The sequence below is a fragment of the Corvus moneduloides genome, chromosome 1 (genome assembly GCF_009650955.1).
Source record: "Corvus moneduloides isolate bCorMon1 chromosome 1, bCorMon1.pri, whole genome shotgun sequence".
Taxonomy (NCBI): domain Eukaryota; kingdom Metazoa; phylum Chordata; class Aves; order Passeriformes; family Corvidae; genus Corvus; species Corvus moneduloides.
In genome coordinates, this window is record NC_045476.1 from 877970 (window position 1) to 900468 (window position 22499).

A 22499-nucleotide genomic window follows, 5' to 3' on the forward strand; every position below is an offset into this window, starting at 1 on the left:
ACCTGGAAGTTGGTGTGTGAGGAAGATGGATTTAAGAGTTGGGACTGAAGTGACCCCAAAACCAGCAGCAAAGCAGCTTGGGGGCTTGGCACTGCAGAACTTCCTCAGCTGGGGGGTCCAACACTGCTGAGGAAGTTCCGCTTCCCTCACGGATCAATTCCACTTCCTGCCTTTCCCGGCAGACAGAGAAGTGGCCAAAGCCACCCCCAGAGCAGCAGTGTGGGAGCAGCTTCCCAGAAGCCCTCACAGCCAGGCTCTGCTCTGGGAATGTTCCAGGATAAGGAGGCCTCGGAGGCAGCAGCAACACTGCTGAGCATCCTGGGGTCACCCAACTGCTGAACCCCTCAGCTCCCAAAAACTCTGCCTCCATTGAAACACCAACTCCTCCAGAACCAACAAAAAGAGACTATGAAATAAACCAGCCTGGAGTAAGTAAACGAGGTGAACATCATGTTTATGAACAATAAGCAGTTTCCCTTTAGATGGGCTCCCAAGGCTTCCCGCAGCGCTCAGCCAGGTGGGAATCTTGAGCCATCACGGGGTATTTCCCATTTTCCTTCCCCACGATGCTACATAGAACCAAAACTGCAGCTGAGAAAAATAATGACCCCCAACACCCCCCCAGCAGGTCACCCTGGAGCAGAAACAAGGTTTAAGTACAATCCAGATGATCCAACCGCAGCAGTATTGGCTTCACTTGACTGTATTTAAATAAAATTAAGCATTTAAAAATCAACAGGCACTAACATTCCCTGGCAGTGCTGACACCACCGAGTGCAGCCCCACGAGGCTGTCCCCACCCTCCCTGGGTGCTTTGGGGTGTCCCACAACACAAGAAGCCACAACATTTTCATGAAGCAACGTAACCAAAAGAATCCCAAGGGGCAGCTCCCAGCCGGCGTCCAGCTCACGGAGCCAAGGTCCAGGTGATCCCAGGGGGGAAACGGCCCAGGGGAGCGGGAGCACAGGAACACATGGCTCTCCCACCACAGCCCCCAGGCTGGGCAGTCCTTGTGGGTCCCTGCAGCCCTCAGAGCTTCTTGAGCCGACTGTACATCTCCCTCTTGCTCTTCTCCCCAGCCCAGGTCCGGCTCTTGGTGCGGAACCTCTTCAGGTCCTCCTTGAAGTCCTTGTGGTGCATCGGGCGGTAGCTCTGGGGCTCGCAGAAGCTCTGTGGGAAGAGGAGCTGGGGTCACCTCAGTGTCACCAGGGTGGTGACGCCACCGCCAGCAGCCCCTGGAACAAACAGGGACAGACCCTGCTCCACGTGGGAGCTCCGTGGCAGACACACAAAGCCCGGGGATGTTCAGGTTACAGCCAGCAAAACAAGGGCTTTGTGTACAGGGCTCTCATCCCAAATTTCCTGGCAGCCAACGCACAGGCTGGGTTGGTTTAGAGTTCAGCTTGGAATGGAAGAGACTGGAAGGATGTTCCAGCTCAGCTGGTCGGAGCAGGGTGCTGATCACACCAAGGTCGTGGATTCCATCCACGCTGGGAGCAGCGATCACTGCGGGTCCCCTCCAGCTCCCAGCATTCCATGATCCCTGTGCCTCGGGACAGGTCCCGGCTCACAGGGAGCCGCCGTTGGCTGTCCCGTGCTGCCACCTTGAGGCCTCGGTCCCCCCTCCTCAGGGCAACCCAAAGCCCGGCTGTCCCTCAGCCCAGGGGAGCCCGCAGATCGCAGGAGGACCAGAACCCCGGGCAGCACTGGCTGCCATCAGCTCCGAGTGCTGGGACAGCCAACATCCCACAGGGAGGGAGCTGACAGCCCCACCCAGCTGGCCATGGACAGGCCAAGTATCTCCCATCTCCCTGAAAAGGAAGGCAGTCTAAGGGATAACTGCAAGTGTGGGGGCCTGAGGCCTGTTCGTGTCAGAGCAGCAGGACAGATCCCAGGAGCGCTAGGACCACGGAAATGCTGCAGGAGCAGGAGCCAAGTGACAGGAGAAATCCTACCCCTGAAGTGCTGGAGGTGGGTTTTAGTTTCCTTGTCTCAATTAAAGGCTGCAATCTCCAAGCTCAGGTTTTCAAATTTTACTGGGTCAGGACTGTACAAGACCTCAGGTTTCCATTTATTACTGTCAAGCCTCGTCCTCTCCCCTGCTCCAAGCAGCCTGAAATCCCTTCTGTGACTGACAGTTTGATCTAAAGGGGCAGAAACCACTTCTGTTTTACTCTTGAGACAAGTGGAAAAGCCCTTCAGCTATGGCAGGAAGACAGCTCTGAGACAAGAAACAAGCTGAGCTGCTCTGGGAACAGCCCACAGAGACAGAGGAGGAAAAGCCCCCCAGCCAAACCACTCTGCCCCAAAGAGAAGTTTGAATAGGAAGAAATTAATATTATTTATCTATTGTTTCACACTCCTTTTGAGTGTGAAAAGGACCACAGAAAGGTTTGGGTTGGAAAGGGACCTGAAAGATCTTGTTCCACCCCCTGCCATGGGCAGGGACACCTTCCACTATCCCAGGGTACTCCAAGCCCCATCCCCACCTGGCCTTGGACTCTTCCAGGGATGGAGAATCCACGTTACTCACCTGGCACCTCGAGAAGAAATCCTTGTAGCCCCCCTTGAGCACATAGAGCTCTGGGTAGTGCAGGTTGGGGTACTCATTGCTCAGCCTGTCCTGCTCCCTCACAAACCGGCACCTGCAGCGGGGAAAATCCCATCTTAAATCCCACATTCAACCAGTAACTCCCAAACCTGCCCCCCAAAGCCCCCATCCCTCGATGGAGGAGCTGGAGCTGCCTGTCAGGGGGAGGCTGAGGAGCCCCACAGCCACAGTTCACAGGCTTCTCCTTTCCCCTTAGAACATTCCAGTGCTCCAGCCCAGGCCCAGCACAGCCACTCGCACCCCAAGCTGTGCCAAACCCTGCCAGAGGTGACAACCACCAGAGCAACTGGAGCCAGCCCAGCCACTCAGCTGCAGGAATGCCGGATCCAGGGAGAGGAACTCACATGCGAGGGCCCCGCTCCGAGGAGAACTCGCAGTGGAACACCACGATGACGCGCTTGTTCTCCGACGGCTGGATCGGCTTCTTCAGCAGGAAATTTTCCACCTCCTCTTCCATGTGGAGGTTTATGGCACCCTGGAAGGGCAGAGTCCGAGCAGTGAGTGGAAGGGAACAGCCACAAACTCATCCCACTTCCCTAGGAGCCAATTCCTCATCTGGTCTTGCTGCAGGAGCTCTGGAACCCTCTCCCAACATGGCTCCAAACCCCACCAGGACACCACGGACAGTCTGGAACGGGCTCTGGGTGACCTGGACCTCCTGCAGTTCAGCACCTGGAGGCTGTGGCTGCCTGGATCTCCCTCCCCCCATCCCCTGTATTTGGGAGGGCCTTTGCTCAGGCAGCAACATTCAGGATCAGTCACAGAATCCTGGAATGATTTGGGAAGGGACCGAAGACCGTCCAGTGCCACCCCTGCCAGACCTCCCACTGTCCCAGAGTGCTCCAATCCCCATCCAGCCTGGCCCTGCCAGGGATCCAGGGGCAGCCACAGCTGCTCTGGCAATTCCAGCCCAGCCCCTCCCCACCCTCCCAGCCAGCAATTCCCAATTCCCAATCTCCCATCCATCCCTGCCCTCTGGCACTGGGAAGCCATTCCCTGGCTCCTGTCCCTCCGTGCCTTGTCCCCAGTCCCTCTGCAGCTCTCCTGGAGCCCCTCTAGGCCCTGGAAGGAATAACATATCCACAGGGCCTTGGATAGATATCGGCCCCACTGGGTGCCAAGTGACCCCAGGCTGCAGCTTCAGAGCCCCCTGCACTGCCCTTGTGGGGCCAACATACCTTGATGTGTCCCCCCTCGTACTCATAGGGGTATCTACAGTCAATTATCACACACTGCTTGATGAAGCTCTCGAACTTCCCAGTCAGCACAGACACCATCTGAAAAAAAAAAAAAAAAAAAAAAACCACAAAAACCAGAGTTCAATTGTTTCAAGCCATTTTTATGCTGTTCCCCAATCCCCAGTAAAGAATTTTTCTGGCTCTCCTTGGAGCACTCACCATTTCTGAGTCGATGTATTTTAAATCTTGATGTTTCCCATCGACAGTGTCAAATAAGTAAGTCTGGAAGAGACAGGATTGAGAAAATTCCAGCTGAGAGTCACGTGGGTGACAGCACAGCATCCAGCAGTTCACCCTCTAACACATATTCTGCTGACCAGAACCTCTGCAGAAGTTAAAACACCTAAAAAGTCTAAAATCAGGCGTAGAATTTAATTTTTGGCTCCTACACTCGAGAGATTTTATAGGGCTTTAACCACAAATGGATTACTTTGCGTCTAGCCTGGAACATCCCCTTCTCACCAACAACCTCCCCTGGTTGGTTGAAGGTCAGGGAATTGTTAAAGTTGGAAAAGACCTCCAAGACCAAGTCCAAAGAAGCAAGGCAGGTTTAGGAGGGAACAGAAAAGCCTCTGTAAATGGAAGTGTTTTTCTGGGCTGGTTTGAGACATCCCCACCAAGAGAGGCCCTTGAAACACTTCATTCAGCACTTGGCCATGGAATCTCTGGAATTACCTTGGAGAAGTCCCCGATAAGGTCTCTCTGGTCACTGTCCAAAATGCTCTCGATCTCTGCTGTGGAGGGCTGGATCCTCACCAGCTTCAGACTCTGCAGGACACAGGTCAGAGATCCATGAGCACCAAGGGCAGACACATCCCGTTCCCTGCTTCCCACAGCTGACAGCTCAGTGTACTCCCAAGCCCCAAAATGGCTCCTCAGCTTCCAGCAGGTTCAGGATTGGTTGGGGCAGGGCAGCAGTTGCACAACAATCCACCTGGAAAAGCTCCCACCAACCTTCACAAACCAGACCCCAACACTGCACCTCCCCTCATCAATTCCCTGTCACAATCTGGATGCTGAGCCACCAACCGTGGAGTCCTCGGAAGTTCCGGGCAGGCTTTTTCTCTTCTTGCTTTTCCCGGGAGAATTCTCCTCCTGGGATCTCTCCATCCTTTTCTGGGTGGTTCTTCCTGCAATGCTTGACATGGATGAAGAGCCAAACAAGCAGCAGCGCTTGGCCTACGAGGGAGGAGAGGAGTTGAGTTGTCCAGCAAAGATTTACAAAAGAAAATAAACACAACTCAGGCTTTCAGATTATTCCAAACTTGGCTTCATTTAAGGCACCACCACTGCACAGCAACAGGGGGCTGTTAATCTGAATTATCCAGGCTTTACACTTCCAGTAACACTTGTTACTGGGGGAGCTTGGAGCACCATAAGCAAGATAAAGAGGCAGCAAAGTGCTCTACACCAATTAGCAGCCAATTTATCAGCAGATTAAGGAGCTTTCTGCTGGAGTCTGAACTCCTTTCCCAGCCTGTTATCAGAGGATCAGGTTACAGCATTCCAGGTGAGTCTGGGCAGAGTGAATTCCAGATATATCAGGATTCTGATAAGGCAATTCAAGATCTTCTCACATTTATGAAGTGCAAGAAGAAATTTTATGCCTATTAACACCAATTGTTCCACACTGACCAAGTCTCCCAGGTGAGCTGCCCCAGAGATAAGGGAATTCTGCAGGGGGTTATGCCAGGGCTTGTTTTGTTGTTCTCAGGGATGCAGGAGACAGTGGGATCACTTGTCCCAGCTGCCAGGACAGTCCCTGTCCCTGTGTGGGGACACTCACCCGACTGTCCGCTCTCCTCATGACCAGCGGCGCCGTCCAGAGACTGGACACGTCTGAGGGCATCTCCTCGTCATTCTGGGAAGAGAAGGAAGTTCATTCTCATCCATCTCACCACAGGAGACACTGCAAGTACAGCTCCTGCGTGGCTCAGGCAAACATTCCAGCTGCATTCAGCTGTCAGAGCAGTTTCAGGGATTTAACTCCATTATCAGTCCAACTCTTAAGGAAATAACGGAACTGAGCCGAGCCATGTTGGAGAAGGTGAGTTTACCAACTCATTGATTGATTAACAAAGATGAGTCTCCAGGGTTTTAAACATTTCAAATTCACTTGGAAACAGTCATGTATTTAAGTGGCTCAAAGCAATCACCACCTCTGACTTTTTCAGCGAGTTTCTAAAGAAAAATGCCAACTGCTCAAATAATTCCCTCAGTTCTCACACTAAAAATAATTCACTTGTTCACAGCCCAAACAAATCCCACTGGCTGCACCAGGGAAGAGCAAGATATAGACACCCCAGTGAGTGGAAAAAGATGAGAACTAATCTCCTTGTGGGAGCTGTCCCTGCCCATGGCAGGGGGTTGGAACTGGATGAGCTTTAAGGTCCCTTCCAACCCTGACCACTCTGGGATTCTGTGATTCCCAAAAACTCAGCTTGCTGCAGTTTGAGCACCCTGACTGCAGCCAGAGCACACCAGACACATCAGGCAGAGCTGATTTGGGGCTCTCCATCCTATGCCCTCTGCACATACCTTCAAGTCCTGGTCATCCAGCAGCTCCAGGAACCCATCGTCATCCTCGCTCTCCGAGGAGGGCAGGGAGTGCTGCTGCAGGAAGGCTGCCCTGTAGTTTTCCTGTTCCCCTGAGGCTGTTTCACCCATGGGCAGCTGAGAGAAGACAAAGGGAGTTGTTATAACAACAACCCCTCTGTTCCCTGCAGGATGCTGCAGCCCCACGGCTCTCTGCACTACAGGAACACCGTGCTTATTCCCAACCCCGAGCTGCAGGTGCTGAGCACAGCACAGGCAGGAGGCAGCAGCATGAAGGATCCCTGCTGGATCCAGGGAGCAGAGACAAGGCCTGGCCCCCCCCCCCCCAGCTCTGTTTCTATACAATGATTTTTCAGTTTTTCTAAACAGCAGGGTACAAATAAGGTAGATTTTCTCCGTGGTTGTCACATCTGGACGCAAAATCCAGCTGCATTTACACAGGTGGGTTCACTGTTCCAAATGCATCTGCCTGAATATTAAGTATCAGTTTTACTGATCCTTTCAATCCCACATCAACGGCCACTCCCTTCAGTAGCTGAGCACAACCTCAGCTCTGTGCTGACTCATCTTTCCCAAAACAATGTTTCAAATTTCTCATTGGCTCAATGCCACCTCATGAGCCAAAGGTGAGAACAATTTTCTTATCTGCAGATAAGTTTTTCTGTTTGGCACCTGAGCAACAGCACCACCTCAGAACCCTGATGAAGTTTTTTTGATCCCAGAGAATTAGGTGAGAATTAGTTGAAAAGAACCAAGTACCTGAGCTGGAGATGAATTCTGTCTTGCTGCAGGAACACCCCTTCCATCACGGAAGCAACGAGAAGCTGGTTTGGTTGGCTTCTTAAACTCAAATGATTCCTGAAATAAAAAGCACAAAAATTATATTTTTACCAAAATTACAAACTGTGTTAAGTTGCTTGGATCCTTTTATCTTTTTCATGGTTTTTAAGCTGCCTGACATTTTGGATTTAAGCTCCCTCCTGCCAACAGGAATAGTCTGAAGGTGAATGTTTTCAAATTAAAGATGTTACAGGAGTGTTTCATTTAACATAATCCAGCATTTATGCTCTTGGCATCACCTACAGGCTTCAGGGCTTTTCTATTTCTGTCAGTCAACTTCTCTGCAGACTAAATCATATTTGGAGGCAGCCAAGGCTGTGTCCTGACACCTCATCCCCCACGGGATTCCCAGCAGCCAGGGCAGGCCCAGAACACAGATTCCATGAGGAACCAGGGCTCCCCATGGCAGCAGTGGGAAGAGAGGGGGTGATCCCCCCTAGCACCTTCTGGAGGCAGCTCTTGCAGCTGCCTGGAGCAAGCAGAGGGAATACACTGTCCTTTGCCACAGCCAAAAAGGAATCAGGGTCAGTGGCACGAAGGCAGAACTGGGCAAAGTCTTCCCAATTTTTATGAACCTCCCAACAGCTTGCAGCCACTCTCATCAGAGCTGCAAGTTCCCTCCAGAAAAACTGACTGAAAGGTGGTTGTGCCTGAAGTGCAGCCTGGCAGGGAGTGACTGAAGCCTTTCCCACCACATTCCCTGGGCAGGATGTGCTAATCCAGCTGTCCCTCCCCTCCCACGGGATCATCACAGGCAGCAGGAAACAACACTTACATTTTCCTTATTTTCATCCTGTTCCAAAGGCTGGAAAGCATCAGGGTCCAGAGAGTCAGAGTGGTTTCTCTTCAGAGCAGGGCTGGAGCCCAGCAGGCTTTGCTACAACACAGGAGGGACAGTTCAGGACTGTGCATCAGTCCTTGCACAAGCTAAGCACTAAAGGGGTTAATAAAGACTGGAAAGTCTCTGACTACAAATTCGTGCACACCCTGTGCAGGAATCCTCTGCTGGCATCTTGGTACAGGGACCAAAATGCTTCAGGGCACCAGTGATGGAGCCACATCACGGAAATTTCACACTAAATTAAGTGAGATTTGGAATTTACAAGCTGCAATTTTGACATGAAGTACCCCAGCAGCTGCTCTTGAAGCCAGAAAATTAACAAGTATTCAACTAAATGTATTCAACTAAACCCATGCTAAATCCTTTAACTAACGTATAAAACATCAATACCACTCTCACTTACTGGCAGGGAATGGATTCTTCTGAAAGGTATTCGAAGGCTACAACGACAAACAAACAAAATTTACTTCAACATTTTGCTTTAAAAGGCAGTGACATGAACAGAAATCACCTCCCAACTCCATCATCTAAAACAGACACTGAGGAAGAATTTAAAAAAGAATTATACTTACTTCAGCCTGCTGGATTTGATTGCTTTCTCAAACCTAAAAGCAAAAAATCAAAGGTTGGACTTGGAAGATCTTAGGGGTCTTTTCCAAATTAAATGATTCTGTGGTTCTTAAGGCACAGACAAGCATAAATTAAGTGTTAAAAAATGCAATTTAGATAGACCTCAGTGCAGCCCCAGACTGCAGGAAGGTGCCAGTGCCATGTGGTTGGCACAACACCCTCGCTCAGAGCCAGCTCTTCAGTGCCCTGGGCACGGCAGGGCCAATCCCAGCATTCCAGCTGTGGAGCACATGGAAAGCTGCAGCAGGGAAGCTGCACATGTGCCAGCACAGGAAAACCCTCACCAGACCTCATCAGCCCAGGTCTGCTAATGATGCCACAAGCCAGGTTTAACACAGGGTTACTCACGTGTCCTCCATGGTGTTGTGTGAGGTCGTGGGGCCAGGAGAATCCAAAGCCAAACCTGCAGAGGAGACACAGATTTCCCACTGATTTGTATCCAGGGATTATCAGACACTGCAGCAGATTTCCACAGAAACTCCCGTGGAAAGTCCCATCTGCAGCCTCACCTCGCTGTAGAATAAATAAGCGTCACAGACACTCCCCACTGTGGGGTTTGGCTGTGGATCATCAAGTGCCAGGGCTTGGGGAAAACCAGGGATCATTAAGAACATCCCCCAAGCCCTGCCTGAGCTGTCACATGGAACAGAGTGCTGGCACTCAGCATGGAATACTCTGTTTATCCTCTCACACACCCCTTAACAAACTATTTAGTCCTTTAGGGTTTTTTTTTTTAAGGCATGGTTTTAGTTACACCTCTTCCTACGAAGAGATTTTTGGGCTCATTCCAAAAAAATAAGCAGTCAAAAGGCCCTTCTGGATGTGCTGGAATTAACAGGAAGTGCTTCAGAAGCACAGACCAAGCAAAGCTTTACAGCCCCACAGCATTTCAGCACAGACACATCCAAAGTCACTCCAACAGATCCCTGAGGAGCCACAGAACTTGAGGATTTAGCAAGGCTGGTTGCTCCGTGGTTTGTGAGCTGTACTTGTGTTTTAGCACTTCATAAAGTTCTTTTTTTAGGCTGAAAGTGCCCTCAAAATGGGGCATAAATTCAGGTGGAAACAGTGATTTCCCTGAGCTGGAGCAATGAAGCACCAGAGGCAATCTACAAGTCATGGAGTGAGAGCTTATTTCATTTTCACTGATAAAACATCTCGCGTGAAAACCAGAAAATCAGAGAACTGAGGGGTTTCAGATCATCAGCCAGCTCTGGGTAACAGGAAAACACAGCACAAAGCCACTCACTGGCACAGTCTGGGTTCAAAGAGAGAAAACACAGCGAGGACTCTCCCTCCTCACCCTCCAAAGGACAGGAGCTCCAGGAGATCCCATCGGTGAGGGATAAAACACCATCTCCCTGTTTTCCACAGCAGCATCCACAAAGCACCCCAGACCAGGGAATGGGGGCAGCCCAGCTCCCCAGGGATCCCTGGGTTATCCCCAGCAGCCTGATTCACCTCCAGCTGTCCCTGCTGCCTGCCATGCCCAGAGCAGGACACTCCAGAACTGCTCCCACCAACAGCAGCCCAGAGCACAAACCACAACAGGGAAAAAGGGGAAAAAGGGGAAAAGGCTCTATTGGAGTCCCCCAAGGAGCAGAACCAGTTTTCACTCCCTACTGCTCACAGTCTCCAGGACAAATAAAGCAAAAAAAAATCACCAACCCACCCACAGCCCAAACCATGAGCTGCAGTGGGATTTTCCAACTGCCTCCCTCCTTCCAAGAGCACGGGAATGAGAGGGGGCTGCAGGGACCTCAGGCAGGGATAGTTCTCTCTCCAAACCCTGGGAGCTGCCTGCAGTGGGAGCCATGTAAAAGTGCATTGCTTTGCAGTTCTTAGTCATTATTTGTTAGCTGAGGAAGCCCTACCTGAGTCTGTGGACTCCGAAGATGCTGATCTGTGTAATCCATTCTTGGTTCCCACATCTTGCTCCAGGTTTTCAAGCTGCCTGGAAAAGGAATTTGGGATTTGCTTTAAAAGCAAGAAATACCACACTGCAGGTAGGTACAGCACAGGTGATCATCACCTGGATTTCCATCAGAGCCCAGTTATCCTCCTTGGAACTGCAACCCTCTCTTGGGCAGCCACTCCCCCAGTTCAGGTTTTGCATAGAAAAAACTGCCAATTTCTAACTCAAACACATTTTGATAAATAGTTGCCTCCCAACTTCTGTTTTATCTGCTAAACCTCAGCACTGAGAGAAAAGAAAATCATATTTGGCCTCACATATATAAGGGAAAGCTACTTGAGTGAGGTTCCAGCACGTGGTAATTAAAAAAAAACGTAGCCAGGGCTAGGAAATCAAAGGGCTGAATAATTTACATGGGAAGGACTGCCAGTGGTTTGCAGGAATCCCAGGAATCTGAAGGAGGGAAGGATCATAAAGCAGGTGATTGCAGAAATGAGAATGACAGAAAATCAACAAACAAAAGCCAGGAGGGTCATCGAGACCTGAGTGGGCCAGGACAAAACAGGAGCCACACACGGGAGAAACTGTGGGAATAATGGGATTAGAAGAGTTAGGAGACCAGGAAAATGGAGCAGCTGCGGCTGAGGTTATGGGAACAGGAGAGCAGCTGCAGGGCCCAGAGACTGCAGCACATGGGAGACAGAAAAGAGAGGATGAGGGTGCAGGAACAGGGCTGGGATGGAACAAGGCAGGCAGGAAGGACACAAAGGTATTTGTGGGAGAGAGGGAAGCCCAGGGAAGGGCTCAGGAGGGAGGTGGATGCCCAGAACAAAACCAGGGCAGGGGGAAGCTGTCCCAGAGCATGGATCCATGTGGGATGGGGCAGGAGGAGAGAGCTCTGCAGGGGGAAGGCATCAGGAAAGGGGTGGGGGACCCTAAGGGAGTCATGGATGTTTGCAAGGTGGGGGGTACAAAACTTCTCGAGGCCTCGTGGGCGGGGGTGGGGAGAAACAGCTCCGGGAGGCCTCGTTTTTTGGGGGAAGGGCTGGGAGAAGAGGCACTGCGGGCCTCGGGTTTAGGTGTGGGGAGGGTGCCTGGAAGGAGAGAAAGCAGGGTGAACCCTCAGTGCCTCATTCCTGGCGGGAGAAGGGGACGAAGAGACCCCCAAGGCCTCCACTGGGGGATGGGGGGCAAGGAAAAGGAGGGATCCACGAGGCCTCCCTGTTTTTTGGAGGGTGAGGGTAGGTGAGCACCCCGAGGCCTTGTTTCTGGAAGGAGGGGGGGACAGGGAAGGGAGCGAGCTCCTGAGACCTTGGGCGGCGAGGAGGGGGGTAAAGACATTTAGGTCTGGGAAAGGGGGGGTGGGGGTTAAAAGATATCCCTGGGGCTTTGGGGCTTGGGAGGGGGGATAAAGACATCCCAGGGGTTTGGGGTTTGTGGCTTTTTTGGTGGGGGTGGGAATGCCATAAGGCTTCACTGAGCGGGAGGAAATTATGGGGGTGGATGGAACAGAAGGAAAACGACTCCGGGAGGCCTTGGGGTTTTTCATAAAAGGGGGAACCTCCCTAGGCCTCGCTTCGGGTCTGGGAGGGGGAAGCAAACGTCTTGGAGAGGAGGCAGAACGCCCTGGAGAGGGGACGAAATGCCCGGGAGAGCTCGTATGAGGGCGGAGGAGAGGAGGAAGAGGCTCCCTTAGCACGGGAGGAAACAGCGGGGGATAAGCCCTCCAAACCTCGCTTTTTTTGGGGAGGAGGGGTCACGACAGAGGCAAGAAAAAGGGGGGTGCCCGGGCCCAGCGCTCGCAGGGCCCCGCGCCCCGACTCACCCGCGCCCCAGCTGCTCCATGGTGAGGCGGAGATCGGAGACAGGCGAGAGCTCATCCTGGAAGAGCGCCTTAACCACGGCAGGCGAGGCGGGGGCCGCCGGCGAGAGAAGCAGGAGGCGGCGGCGGTGGGAAGCGCTCGGGGCGGGATCCATCGGAGTGGAAATGGGAATTGGAAGCTCAGCCGTCCCGTGCCGTCTGTGCCGCCAGCGCGGCCGCCGCAGCGTTTTGAGCCCAGCCGGTAGCCGTCGCCCGCTCCGAAGCTGGCGCCAAACCGCGGCTCAGCCAATCAGCGCGCGGCGTCCCGCGGGGGGGCGGGTTGTTTTTTTTCAAACCTCCCCTCCCACCGCGCGCGCCCCGGCCAGTAGGAACGGCGGCGCGGCGGCGAGGCCCCGCCCACCGCGGCCCCTTGGCCTCGCTCCGGACCAATAGGAAAGCGAGGAAATCGGGGTGGGGGGTGATGCGCGCCAGCGCGGGCGACTACATTTCCCAGTGTTCCTTGTAGGCGCGGCGCGTTATCGCTGTGTGCGTTGCATGCTGGGAAATGTAGTTCCCGCCTCACGGCGGCGCCGCTTTGCCGCCATGTTTCCGGCGGTCTCCCTTTAGCCTGGGCGTGAGGGGAAAATGGGGAAGACGAAGGAAGAAAGGCACAAACTCAGCAGATAACACGGCCTCGCTGAGCCAAACCCTTCCCACATCCTTTCTCCTCAAAGAGCCCTTCTCACATCATTTATCATCAAATGAGCTCTCTATGAGAACAAAAGCCACTTTGTGAGGCTTTTGGTGAGCGGCTAGGGAAATAAGGCTGTGCACATCCCTGCGACATCAGGATGGGGTTCATTGAGCAGGAGAAGGGAGACTTGACTGTCCCCCACTTGTACTCCACATAGACTCTTTAGGACACGCAGTTTCTCCTCAGCTCAGGGTTTGCAGATCCGTGCTCTCCAGTCCCTGGCAGATCCTTTGCCGGGTCTCTCCACTGGATCCGGAGGCTGCTGTCTCCAGCTGATCGTTTTGGATCCAGGGGATCTCCAGGACCAAACGACACACGCCCCATGTCCCTCTGCCCGGGCCCTGCCACCCACCAGTCACACAATGCTCCCGGTTCCTGGATTAGACAGTGTGGTGTTTGCTCCTTCCCTGACCACCCCAGATCTCAGCGATCCCCATCACACCCCCAGCTCCTGCTGCTCTTCCAGGTGCACCCTCACTCCCACTCTCCCTGAACATTTGCCTTTTTACATGCTTTTTGAGCAGTTACCACCAGTATTATTAGCTCGTGCTCCACCCTGACTTCCTGTGTGCGGGGTGGCTGCATCCTCCAGCACAGCACAGATGCCAACAAGCCACGCAGAGCTGCCAAAGGCTGGCATGGACAATCAGAGCCTCTTCCCTCCTCCCTCCCCATTATCCCATGGCCTCAGTGCCCACAGGGAGGTAGGACACTTGTCACCTTGCGATCTGGCCGAGATACTGGCACACAGACACCCCCAGGCAGGACAGCACTTCTTTAATGCTCTAAAGGACTTAGTGAGAGGAGATGCAGCAAAGCACACAGCGGATCCAGCCCAGGCAGAGCTGCAGTGAGCTTGCAGCGTGATGCCGTGTCTCTCCCACATCTCTTCCCTGCTCAGCTAGCCAAGGGCACAGGCAGGGGCCTGGGAGCCATCTGACCCTATCAGTCACACAGCTGGATGTGGGTTTCTCGTGACCAGAGCCAAAAATATGGGAAGACTTTCTCAGTGAAGGTGGCCTCAAACTGCAAAATCTGCGTCATGCTCTCTGCGTTGTAGAAGGTCACTTGGCCTGCTTCATAGTCCAGGTGGACCCTGATTCTGTGGAGCTCTTCCCTCACTTCCAGCAGGACAGGAGGCATGCGGAGTGCTCTGTACTGGTCGTCCCAGTCCAGCCGCAGAGCCCAGATCTTCCCCATGGCCAGGCTGAGCGACTCCTTCCTCTGCACGGACTCCAGGGCCACCCCTACGGCCCAGCTGTTCCCTTTCCCGACCTCCAGCTCCCAGTAATGCCTCCCAGATGTGAACCCCCGGGAGCCCAGGACACTGGGGCTGCCTGTGAATCTCTTGGAGGTATCAGGGAGGTTTTGTTTCCCACCTCCGAGCCGGATGGTTTTGTAATCCTCCGAAAGGGTCAGGTGAGGACTCGCCGTCTCCGGGTCCAGCATCACTGTCTCTAATGAATGACAGAAACATCAGTCTGTGCCCACTGAGAAGAGAACCAGCACCTCATCCCCTGCACCACGGGGCTGGGACATGTCCTGGGAGCACAGCGGGCACTCCTGCAGCCCCCTCAGGTGGCACAGGACACAGGACCCTTATGGTCCCCCACGCTGGGACCAAAGGGTGAAAAGATGCTCCCTGAAGCAGGACTGTGCCAGCCAGCATCCCCACATGCAGGGGACAGACACGACGGGCTTTGCTAAATCTGCTTCCAGATCTGCTGGGTATCGCTGGCTGTGGGGAGCAGCATATCCCCGTGGGTGTGAGGAGGCACTGCTGCAAGGCAGGAGTGGTGCCAGGCCAGTCCCTGCTCATGTGACAAGTGCTCATCCAAGGGAAAACCAGCTCGGAACCCTGCTCTGCCGAGCAACCGGGCAGCCTGTGCCACAGCAGGAGCTGCCCGTCCATGTGGGATGTTCTGCTGCCATCCCGTGGCCATCCCACAAGGCCGCACAGGTGTCACTGTGCAGTGTCACCACCCCAGACCCTCTGCTAAACCCACTCCTCCAGGGACTGCAGGGGAGAAACTGAGGCACGACTGTCCTGTGCTCAAAAACATCCCAAAAACTGAGAGTGCGGAGAGCAGCCTCAGCACAAGTGGTGCCAGCCAGACCTCAGCCCAGCGATGTTGCATCATGTGGGCCCCAAGCACCTGCAAAAGCACTTCTGATCATGCCTAAATGCCAGCTAAAAACATGTACAGCACCTCTGCTTAACTGGGCACAGCCTGACATGGCCTCGTGCTGTCCTGGCCCTCGGCAGGTGTCGCAGGACAGCGTCCCTGGTGCTGTCTGGCACGGGACAGACGTGGATTTTTATAGCAGGCCTAGTCAAAACAACAGGACTCAGGGCTAGACAGATGCCGGGCTTAGATGTGGTGTGAGCCTATCTCTGCACCAAGGACATGAGGAAACTCATCCTGGAAAGGTTTTCCCCCTCTCTTGTGCCCATCAGCTCCAGAAACTTACCCTTTTCACTGTCTATCTGCTTCTGCAGGTTCACTGGAAGAAGGAAAGGAAGATGCATGAGTGTCTCTCCTGCTCCCCATCAAGACAGCAAGACAGATGTGGAGCCCCAGGCTCCAGCAAAGCGCATCTCAGGGATGGTTCCCATCTGGAGCAGGCGTTTTGCTCTCGAGCCCCAGGCAGAGGCAGCAGGCACTGAGGATTTCCCAAGCCCAGGGGAAGCACAGCGTGGATCCAGCAGAGCTTTACCTTTGAATTTGGCCACCATGTCCACGATCAGCTGGCTCATCTCAGACAGGCTCTCAACGCTCCTCTGCAGCTCCGGGGAAACTGGCTCTGGGATCGGGGCCTTGGCTGCCTCGCAGCTGAGGGGAAAAACAGTGAGAGGAGCTCTGAGCCCAGCCATCAGCCAGGGCCAGGAGGGAAACAGGGAAATCCCTGCAGCCACAGAACCCAGGGGAGCAGTATCCCAGCTATCAGCATAGGAAGCCCATCTTTAAGAGGGGTGCAATGGCCTCTGGTTCCTGCTAACATCACATGAAATCCCAAATACTCAGCAGGGCAAAGCACCTCCCTCCCGGCTCCTGCAGCACTGCCAAACCTCTGCCCAAAAGAGCTGCGCAGGAGGAGAGTGACACCAAGCCTGTTTCATACCTGCTCAGGATTTTGCCAACATCCTGGAAGAGAGAAAACACAGGTGAGCTCTGGCACTGCTGAGAAGGACAGCGGTGCCCGGGGCAGGGAGCTACGGTGGCTGCCCAGCTGTGGTGAAGCAGGTTAAGGGGGCCGGGCGTCACCCCACACCTCACCCCAACCCTCCCTTCCCTCAGGGCCCTGACCCACAGCAGGCACACTGCAGTGTCACAGCCTGGCCCCGGGCTGCACCCGGATGTGAGGGTGCCAGGTGGGTGCTCCCAGCCTCGCCAGGGGTCACAGCGCCCAGTGGGTGATGCAGCCTCACCATGAGGAACTCGACCACCGGCTGGTCCCGTTTCTCCTCGATCTGCGCAATCACCGTGTCCAGCAGCGAGTCCCTCTCTGAAACCCTGGAGCTGTATTCATGGCTCTTCTCAAGAAGCTCCTGGGACATCCGCTCGAGCTGGGCCAGGAAGATCTTCTCCTGCTCCTTCAGGAACTGCTGCAGCTCCTCAAAGGTGTCGCGCACACGCTGTGCCTCTGAGACCACCGTCATCTGCAAGGCACCGCACGGAGGCCCTGAGCCCGCCCAGCCTCCGGCTGCCTCCGCAGGGACACGGCTGCTGCAGAGAGGCGACAAGGATCACACAGAAGGGGACCAGAGGTTTTGTACAGGAAAAGCGGGAAGAATGGAGAGATGGGTGGCAAGTCTGGATGTTGATGGGCCCAAGGAGGCCATGTGGGATGGACAGAGAGAGAGAGAGAGAGAAAAGAACGTCGTCATGCAATAGGAGATAAATATATAGGGGGAGAGGGGAAGATGGGACATGCCTGGGGAGCCAGGTGGGTGACCAGTGTGGGGCATGAAGAGGAACACTCACCAGCAGGTCATCAGTTTTCTGGTCTCCTTTGGGCTTCAATTTTTCCTTCTGTTTTTGTAGAAAAAGCAGGTTGCTCTGGAGTGTCTCCTGGGGCAGGGATTAAAAAAGGCATTTTTGGTAATTTCAGAGTGACATTTGCAGGAGGGAGATGACTTCACCGAACAGCCTGTGTGGGGACAATCCCAGTCTGGGGAGTCACTGGGGGTGACCTCTGAGTACCTGGGAGTGGGTTTTGAGCTCAGAGACAGCACCCACCTCTCCAAACTCACTTCAGTCAGGCTGGGGAGATCCCCATCCACAGCTCTTGTGGCCAGAAATATTTCTGGAATAACTTCCTGTGGAAACCCTGGAGTCTGTGGTTTGGAGTTTGTTGCTTTTTTTTTTTTTAATTAGAAAAAACAACTTTTGGCATTGGAAGTGGGATTTCTGGGAATAGGTTAGCAGTGACAGTAGCAGTGACTCAGACATGCTCCATACATTTGCTGGAGTATTAAAAAACTCCTCATGCTCCGAGTCATCTCCTGCGTTGCAGCGAGCCAGGACCCCAGCCCACACAGTGGGGGTGAAACCCTGGCTGGGGACATCTAGAGCACAAGGGACCCATACGGGGACACAGAGGGGTGAGCAGTGAGAGGGACCTGGGCTCCTGGGTGGGCTGGGGCCAGGCGATGGGAGAACCAGCAGCCCCAGCAGGGTGCGATACAGGACCCCAGCCCACAGACACATGGGCATCCCAAACTGGTACCCACACAGGGACCCCAGCCAGCAGCCGGGTGAGGGCCCAAATCCGTGGCTGGACAGGGACCCACCCTAACCTGTGTGTGGAGGGGAACCAGACAGGTGCCCTGAATGAACCCCAGAGCGTGCTCAGAGGAGACCCACCCATGCATGGAGGGGACCCAGATCCACACGTAGAGGCGTCCCGAACTCACACCCAGAGCAGACCCCATGTCATACATGAAATCCCTAATTAGTTTGGTCTTTGCATGTTAAGTGTTTTAATTAGTTAATTTTGGGTTAAACAATTTTTAATTGAGTGTTAATGTTCACCCATCAGTCCAGGTACAAATATCAAGTTCTGCTATTAGTGTTTTCACTTGTTCAAAGCAGTTTTTCTGCACCAGGTCCAGTTAAAATCCCCCAGTTAGAAGTGTTCCAGTTAAAAATCCCTTTCCAACTTTAAACCACTTGTACACTGTAAGAGTTGTTTTTCTCATGTTCTCTGTATACTTTTACAAATGTTTTAAGATGTGTTAGATGTATTTTAATATTTATTTTAAGGGTTTCTACTTTGCTCCTTAGTCTCAGAACCAGCTCCAAACCCCAGTTTCTAACAGCCAACAGCTAATTTTAGACCTTTGGCCGTTGGTCTGTAAGTAAGCTCCGTGGCAACCTGAATCTTAATGAGGGCATGTTACCACCCTTACTCCAGCTGCTACTACCCCAACCCTGACAACGACGAGCTATTGGTAGACAGAGATGATCTGTCAAAAGGGAAGCACCAATCACTTGGGACCAAAGGGGTGTGCTGTGGGCGGGCTGTGGGCGGACTGGGGCGGAGCAAAGGTACTATAAAATAGTGAGTCAGCCTCAGAGCAGGGGCAGAACACTGCAGGTTTCAGCTGTAGTGGGTGTTAGTGCTGGGCACCTAAGCCTTACTCCTATTTAGGAGCCTTTAATAATTTTTCTTCGACTTTTGGGTTAGCTAAAAGTCAGCCCAGCACTGCAAGTTTTCCACCAGAGGTCCAGTGCTGTTTAAGCCCAAAGATCTCTAATCCCTGCGTTCCTGCGCATACCTCTTGAGGCACTAGGATCCCAAATTTTTATATTTTTCTGATTTTTGTAATTTTTCAATTTTTCTGTTGTAATAAATTATTTTAATTTTTCTAAGAGTTGTCTCGTTCCTCACAACTCCAGACTGTCCTTGAAGGGACCCCAGCTGTGTGCCCGGACAGGACACTAACCTGTGCCCAGAGGGACCCCTGCCTGTCCCTGGAAGGGACCTAAACCCACGCACCGAGGGGCCCCAGCCCACGCGTGGAGGGGATCCCACCCTGAGCCCGGAGGAGACGCTAATCTGTGCCCCTCGGCCACCCCACCCCGGCCAGCAAAGGCACCCAGCCCCTCCCCAGCCCCTGTCGCGGCGCCGCCCCGTACCCGGAGCTCCCGTGCGGCCTCGTCGGCGGGGCGGACACGGTGCTGGCGGTGCCCGGGCCCGTCCCGGCAGAGCGCGCAGAGCGGGGCGGCGCAGGGCTCGCAGAACAGCGCCAGGAGCTCGCCGTGCTCGGGGCACAGCGGCCGCGCCGCCACCTCCTCCAGGGCCCGGGCCAGCCCCGCCATGGCGCCCAGCGAGCGGTTGGGGCGCAGCGAGCCCGGCTCCACCGCGGCGCGGCACTGCGGGCAGGCGGCGCGGCGCGGCGGGTCCCCCAGCACGCCCTCCAGGCACTGCCCGCAGAAGCTGTGCCCGCACGCCGTCAGCACGGGCTGCGCGAACAGATCCAGGCACAACGGGCAGGTGGCCTCGGCCGCCAGCTGCTTGCCCAGACCCAGCACCTCTCGAGCCATAGCCGCGACGGACGCGATGGGGCGGGCCGGGGCGGGGCGCGCCGGGAACGGGCGGGGCTGCGGGGCCGGGAATGGGCTGAGGGTGTGACTGTCTGTGTCTGTCAGTGTCTGTGTCTGTATGTCTGTGTGTATGTGGTGTATACACATGCAGGTGTGAATGGTTTTGTACACGTGCCTGCATGTGGGAGCACATTTGTGCGTGTCTGTACATTTATGTGTATGCCTGCATGTGTGTGTGTCTCCATACGTGTATGTAGTTGTTGGTTATGTCTCTGTGTGTTGGTATCTGTATACAGGGGTGTGTGCCTCCGTGTACATTGTGTGTCCCTGTGTGTGCATCCGTGTCACAACACACGTGTGTGTGTGTGCCTCTGTGTGTGCATCCATGTGTGCATCCATGTCATTACACACGCGTTTGTGTGTGTGTATGCGTGGGAGCGTCCCTGTCTCTCCCTGTGTATGTTCCTGTGCCTGGATCTCACAATACACACATGCGTGTCCTTGTCCAAGTGTGTGTGTGCAAGCCGGGGAGGAACGAGCAGGAAAACACCGGGGGGCACACGGGCACGGGGCCCGCTGCGTGCGCTGCGTGTGCCCGTGCCTGCACACGCGTGGCCGTGGGCAGCCCACGCGAGCGGGGATGGAGCAGCGGCCGCAGAAGGGGAGGGCTGGGGTGAGTGCGAGTGCGAGCCTTCATCTCAGCCTTCCCCCGGGGCGCCGCCGGCACGCTCCGGCACGGTGCTGCCAGCGCCCGCGGATGCTCGGGATGCTTAAATTAATTTAATCATTAATAACCTGGAACGCGTCCGGGAGCTTCTCCCTGGCTCGGCCGTGGCGGCGGGTCGGAGCTGCCGAGCGGGAATCCCTTCCCGAGGCCTCTCGCTCGCCGGAGCCGCTTCCCGGCCACCCGGGCCGGGTTAATGCAGTTTTAAGGGATTGTGTCAGGGCGGCAGCTGCGCCGTGCGGGAGCCGAGGGTAATCCTGTGCTGCCTCCCTGCGCTGCCGGCCCCGGCCTGCTCGCCTGATACCAGCCCAGTCCCCGGGCTGCTCCGGGGCAGGAGGGCTCCAGCCTCCATCCCCGCACCCCATGGCTGCCGGTGCCTCTCCCAGTGTCTCCTTCCCCAGCTCCACAACACCCGGCGAGCAGCAGCGGTGCTTAAGGAAGCAGCGCCCCTCGAGCTGCCTCGCGCTTCTCCGCCTGCTGCGGGTCCACATTGTCCCTTCTGTGCTGCTGTGGCTCAGCCCCGCAGGGTGCTGGGTGCCCAGAATCAAGGCCCCATATTCAGTCGCTGGTTCTGCTCCTCCTCCACCCTCATGGGCTGCCAGCTGGGGCCCAAGGAGTGTTTTGAGGGGCACCATCCACCCCCTGACACAATAAAGCAGTTGAACAAATCCCTCTCCAGGCAGTTACTGCCCTGCAATGGTCGTGCCCTGCCGGGCGTCCCTGCCACCCCACTGCCCGCTTCCCTGCCCCGGTGGGTCCCAGAGCCCGGTCTGTGACAGGTCATGACAGTGCTTCCAGCCTCCTGCCCGCTGTCCCTGCAGCACCCCGGGGTGACAGCCTGATGCCCCCATTCATCTGGAGCCTCTGTGGTGCTGCCTGAGGTACACTGCCCATCTCACATCCCAGTGGGGACAATGGTGGCTCCTGCTCATCCCCTGTTCCTGGAGCTGCTTTCTGGGCACATCTGTGTCCAGGTCCTCCAGCACCCCAGGCCAGGGAAGGCTGGGTGAGTGTCACTGCCCCAAACTGCAGGGACAGCAGCTGTCGAGTCAGTGGGCCCCACCATGGGACAATGCTGGTTTTCAGTGTGGCTGCCAATCCTGCACTCAGGGCCACGATGGCCGTGTTGTCCCACTGGCACGGGAGCTGTCTCTGCAGACGGATTGGTGACATTTGAGCCGCTGAAGGTCACCAGGATGTTGTTAAATCCTGGCAGTGTCCGGTGACCGAGGCTGTTACATCCGAGTGTGGCGGGTGAGCAGCAGCACGAGGGGCAGGAGTTGCTGTGTGGGGCCCAGTGACACAGAGCAGAGCACAGGCACTGCCAGCTTGGCCACACCAAGGTCCTGGCACTGCAGAGGGGCAGCCAGGCTAGTACAGGCGCCTCAGCTTTTTTTTGCCAATAAAAAGCTGAATTCATCCATTTTTAGGAAGAAAAAAGGATGGTGCCAGGTCCGTGTTGCTGCCAGTGTGACGAACATGAGCTGCTGAGAACCAGAATCAGTTCTGCTTTTCATTTCCCTCTTCCCCATAATTGCATTTAGTCCTGGTGAGGGAGATGCAGGGAGGCTGCTGAGGGACACAGGGCTGCAGCCAGGCGCTCCTGTCCTGCCCCCACACCTCCCTCCCAGGACACCAGCCCTGCCACAGCACTTTTCATGGAATCCCAGAATGGTTTGGGTGGGAAGGGACCTCAAAGCTCACCTTGTTCCATCCCCTAGGAAGGGCAGGAACACCTTCTACTAGACCAGGTTGCTCAAAGCCTCGTCCAGCCTGGCCAACGTCCAGGGATGGAAGTGGCAGCTCCTGTCAGGCTGCAGGCCCTGAGCTGAAACACCAAACTGCTTCCAGGGAGTTGTAGGCACCACCCCAGCAGTGGGAAGGCAGGAACCTTGGCAGGAGCCTGCCCTGGCAGCCCCAAAATGCTCCTACCCACAGTGGTGACCAGCTGGTGGCTCTCAGCAGCTGCACATGGCTGTGCTGCTCTCTGGCACTTTCTAGCATGGAAAAGGCTGTAAATTCCAACTTAGGAGGGGT

General features: G+C 54.9%; 2 protein-coding genes across 2 annotated transcripts; both read right to left on the reverse strand.

Annotated features, from left to right (window-relative positions):
* Nucleotides 1-429: 429 nt before the first annotated feature.
* Nucleotides 430-12722, reverse strand: CDC25A (cell division cycle 25A). The gene is made up of 16 exons (XM_032100575.1): nucleotides 12458-12722; nucleotides 10592-10671; nucleotides 9066-9120; nucleotides 8660-8692; nucleotides 8491-8527; nucleotides 8022-8123; nucleotides 7166-7264; nucleotides 6389-6523; nucleotides 5637-5711; nucleotides 4880-5029; nucleotides 4526-4618; nucleotides 4010-4072; nucleotides 3791-3889; nucleotides 2957-3087; nucleotides 2535-2646; nucleotides 430-1171 (listed from the first exon to the last, which is right to left on the reverse strand). The coding sequence occupies exons 1-16, from the start codon at nucleotides 12607-12609 to the stop codon at nucleotides 1031-1033; spliced, it is 1557 nt and encodes a 518-aa protein (XP_031956466.1). The 5' UTR covers nucleotides 12610-12722; the 3' UTR covers nucleotides 430-1030.
* A 1225-nt stretch (nucleotides 12723-13947) lies between these two features.
* Nucleotides 13948-19763, reverse strand: LOC116440468 (E3 ubiquitin-protein ligase TRIM7-like). The gene is made up of 7 exons (XM_032101327.1): nucleotides 19331-19763; nucleotides 17174-17260; nucleotides 16618-16848; nucleotides 16311-16333; nucleotides 15906-16021; nucleotides 15660-15692; nucleotides 13948-14644 (listed from the first exon to the last, which is right to left on the reverse strand). Exons 1-7 carry the CDS (start codon nucleotides 19736-19738, stop codon nucleotides 14133-14135), a joined length of 1410 nt encoding a protein of 469 aa, XP_031957218.1. The 5' UTR covers nucleotides 19739-19763; the 3' UTR covers nucleotides 13948-14132.
* Between the last annotated feature and the right edge of the window lie 2736 nt (nucleotides 19764-22499).

What these genes read in the sequence shown, in the direction of transcription:
- CDC25A (XM_032100575.1), bottom strand. Translation starts at nt 12,609, where the DNA reads ATGGATCCCGCCCCGAGCGCTTCCCACCGCCGCCGCCTCCTGCTTCTC. An exon ending in TGAGGAGAGCGGACAGTCGG is followed by an intron (nt 5,030 to 5,636) that starts GTGAGTGTCCCC and finishes CCTCCCTCGTAG; the next exon opens with GCCAAGCGCTGCTGCTTGTT. An exon ending in AATACATCGACTCAGAAATG is followed by an intron (nt 3,890 to 4,009) that starts GTGAGTGCTCCA and finishes TTTTTTTTTCAG; the next exon opens with ATGGTGTCTGTGCTGACTGG.
- LOC116440468 (XM_032101327.1), bottom strand. Translation starts at nt 19,738, where the DNA reads ATGGCTCGAGAGGTGCTGGGTCTGGGCAAGCAGCTGGCGGCCGAGGCC. An exon ending in CGGTGGTCGAGTTCCTCATG is followed by an intron (nt 16,334 to 16,617) that starts GTGAGGCTGCAT and finishes TCTCTCTTCCAG; the next exon opens with GATGTTGGCAAAATCCTGAG. An exon ending in CATGGTGGCCAAATTCAAAG is followed by an intron (nt 15,693 to 15,905) that starts GTAAAGCTCTGC and finishes TCCTTCTTCCAG; the next exon opens with TGAACCTGCAGAAGCAGATA.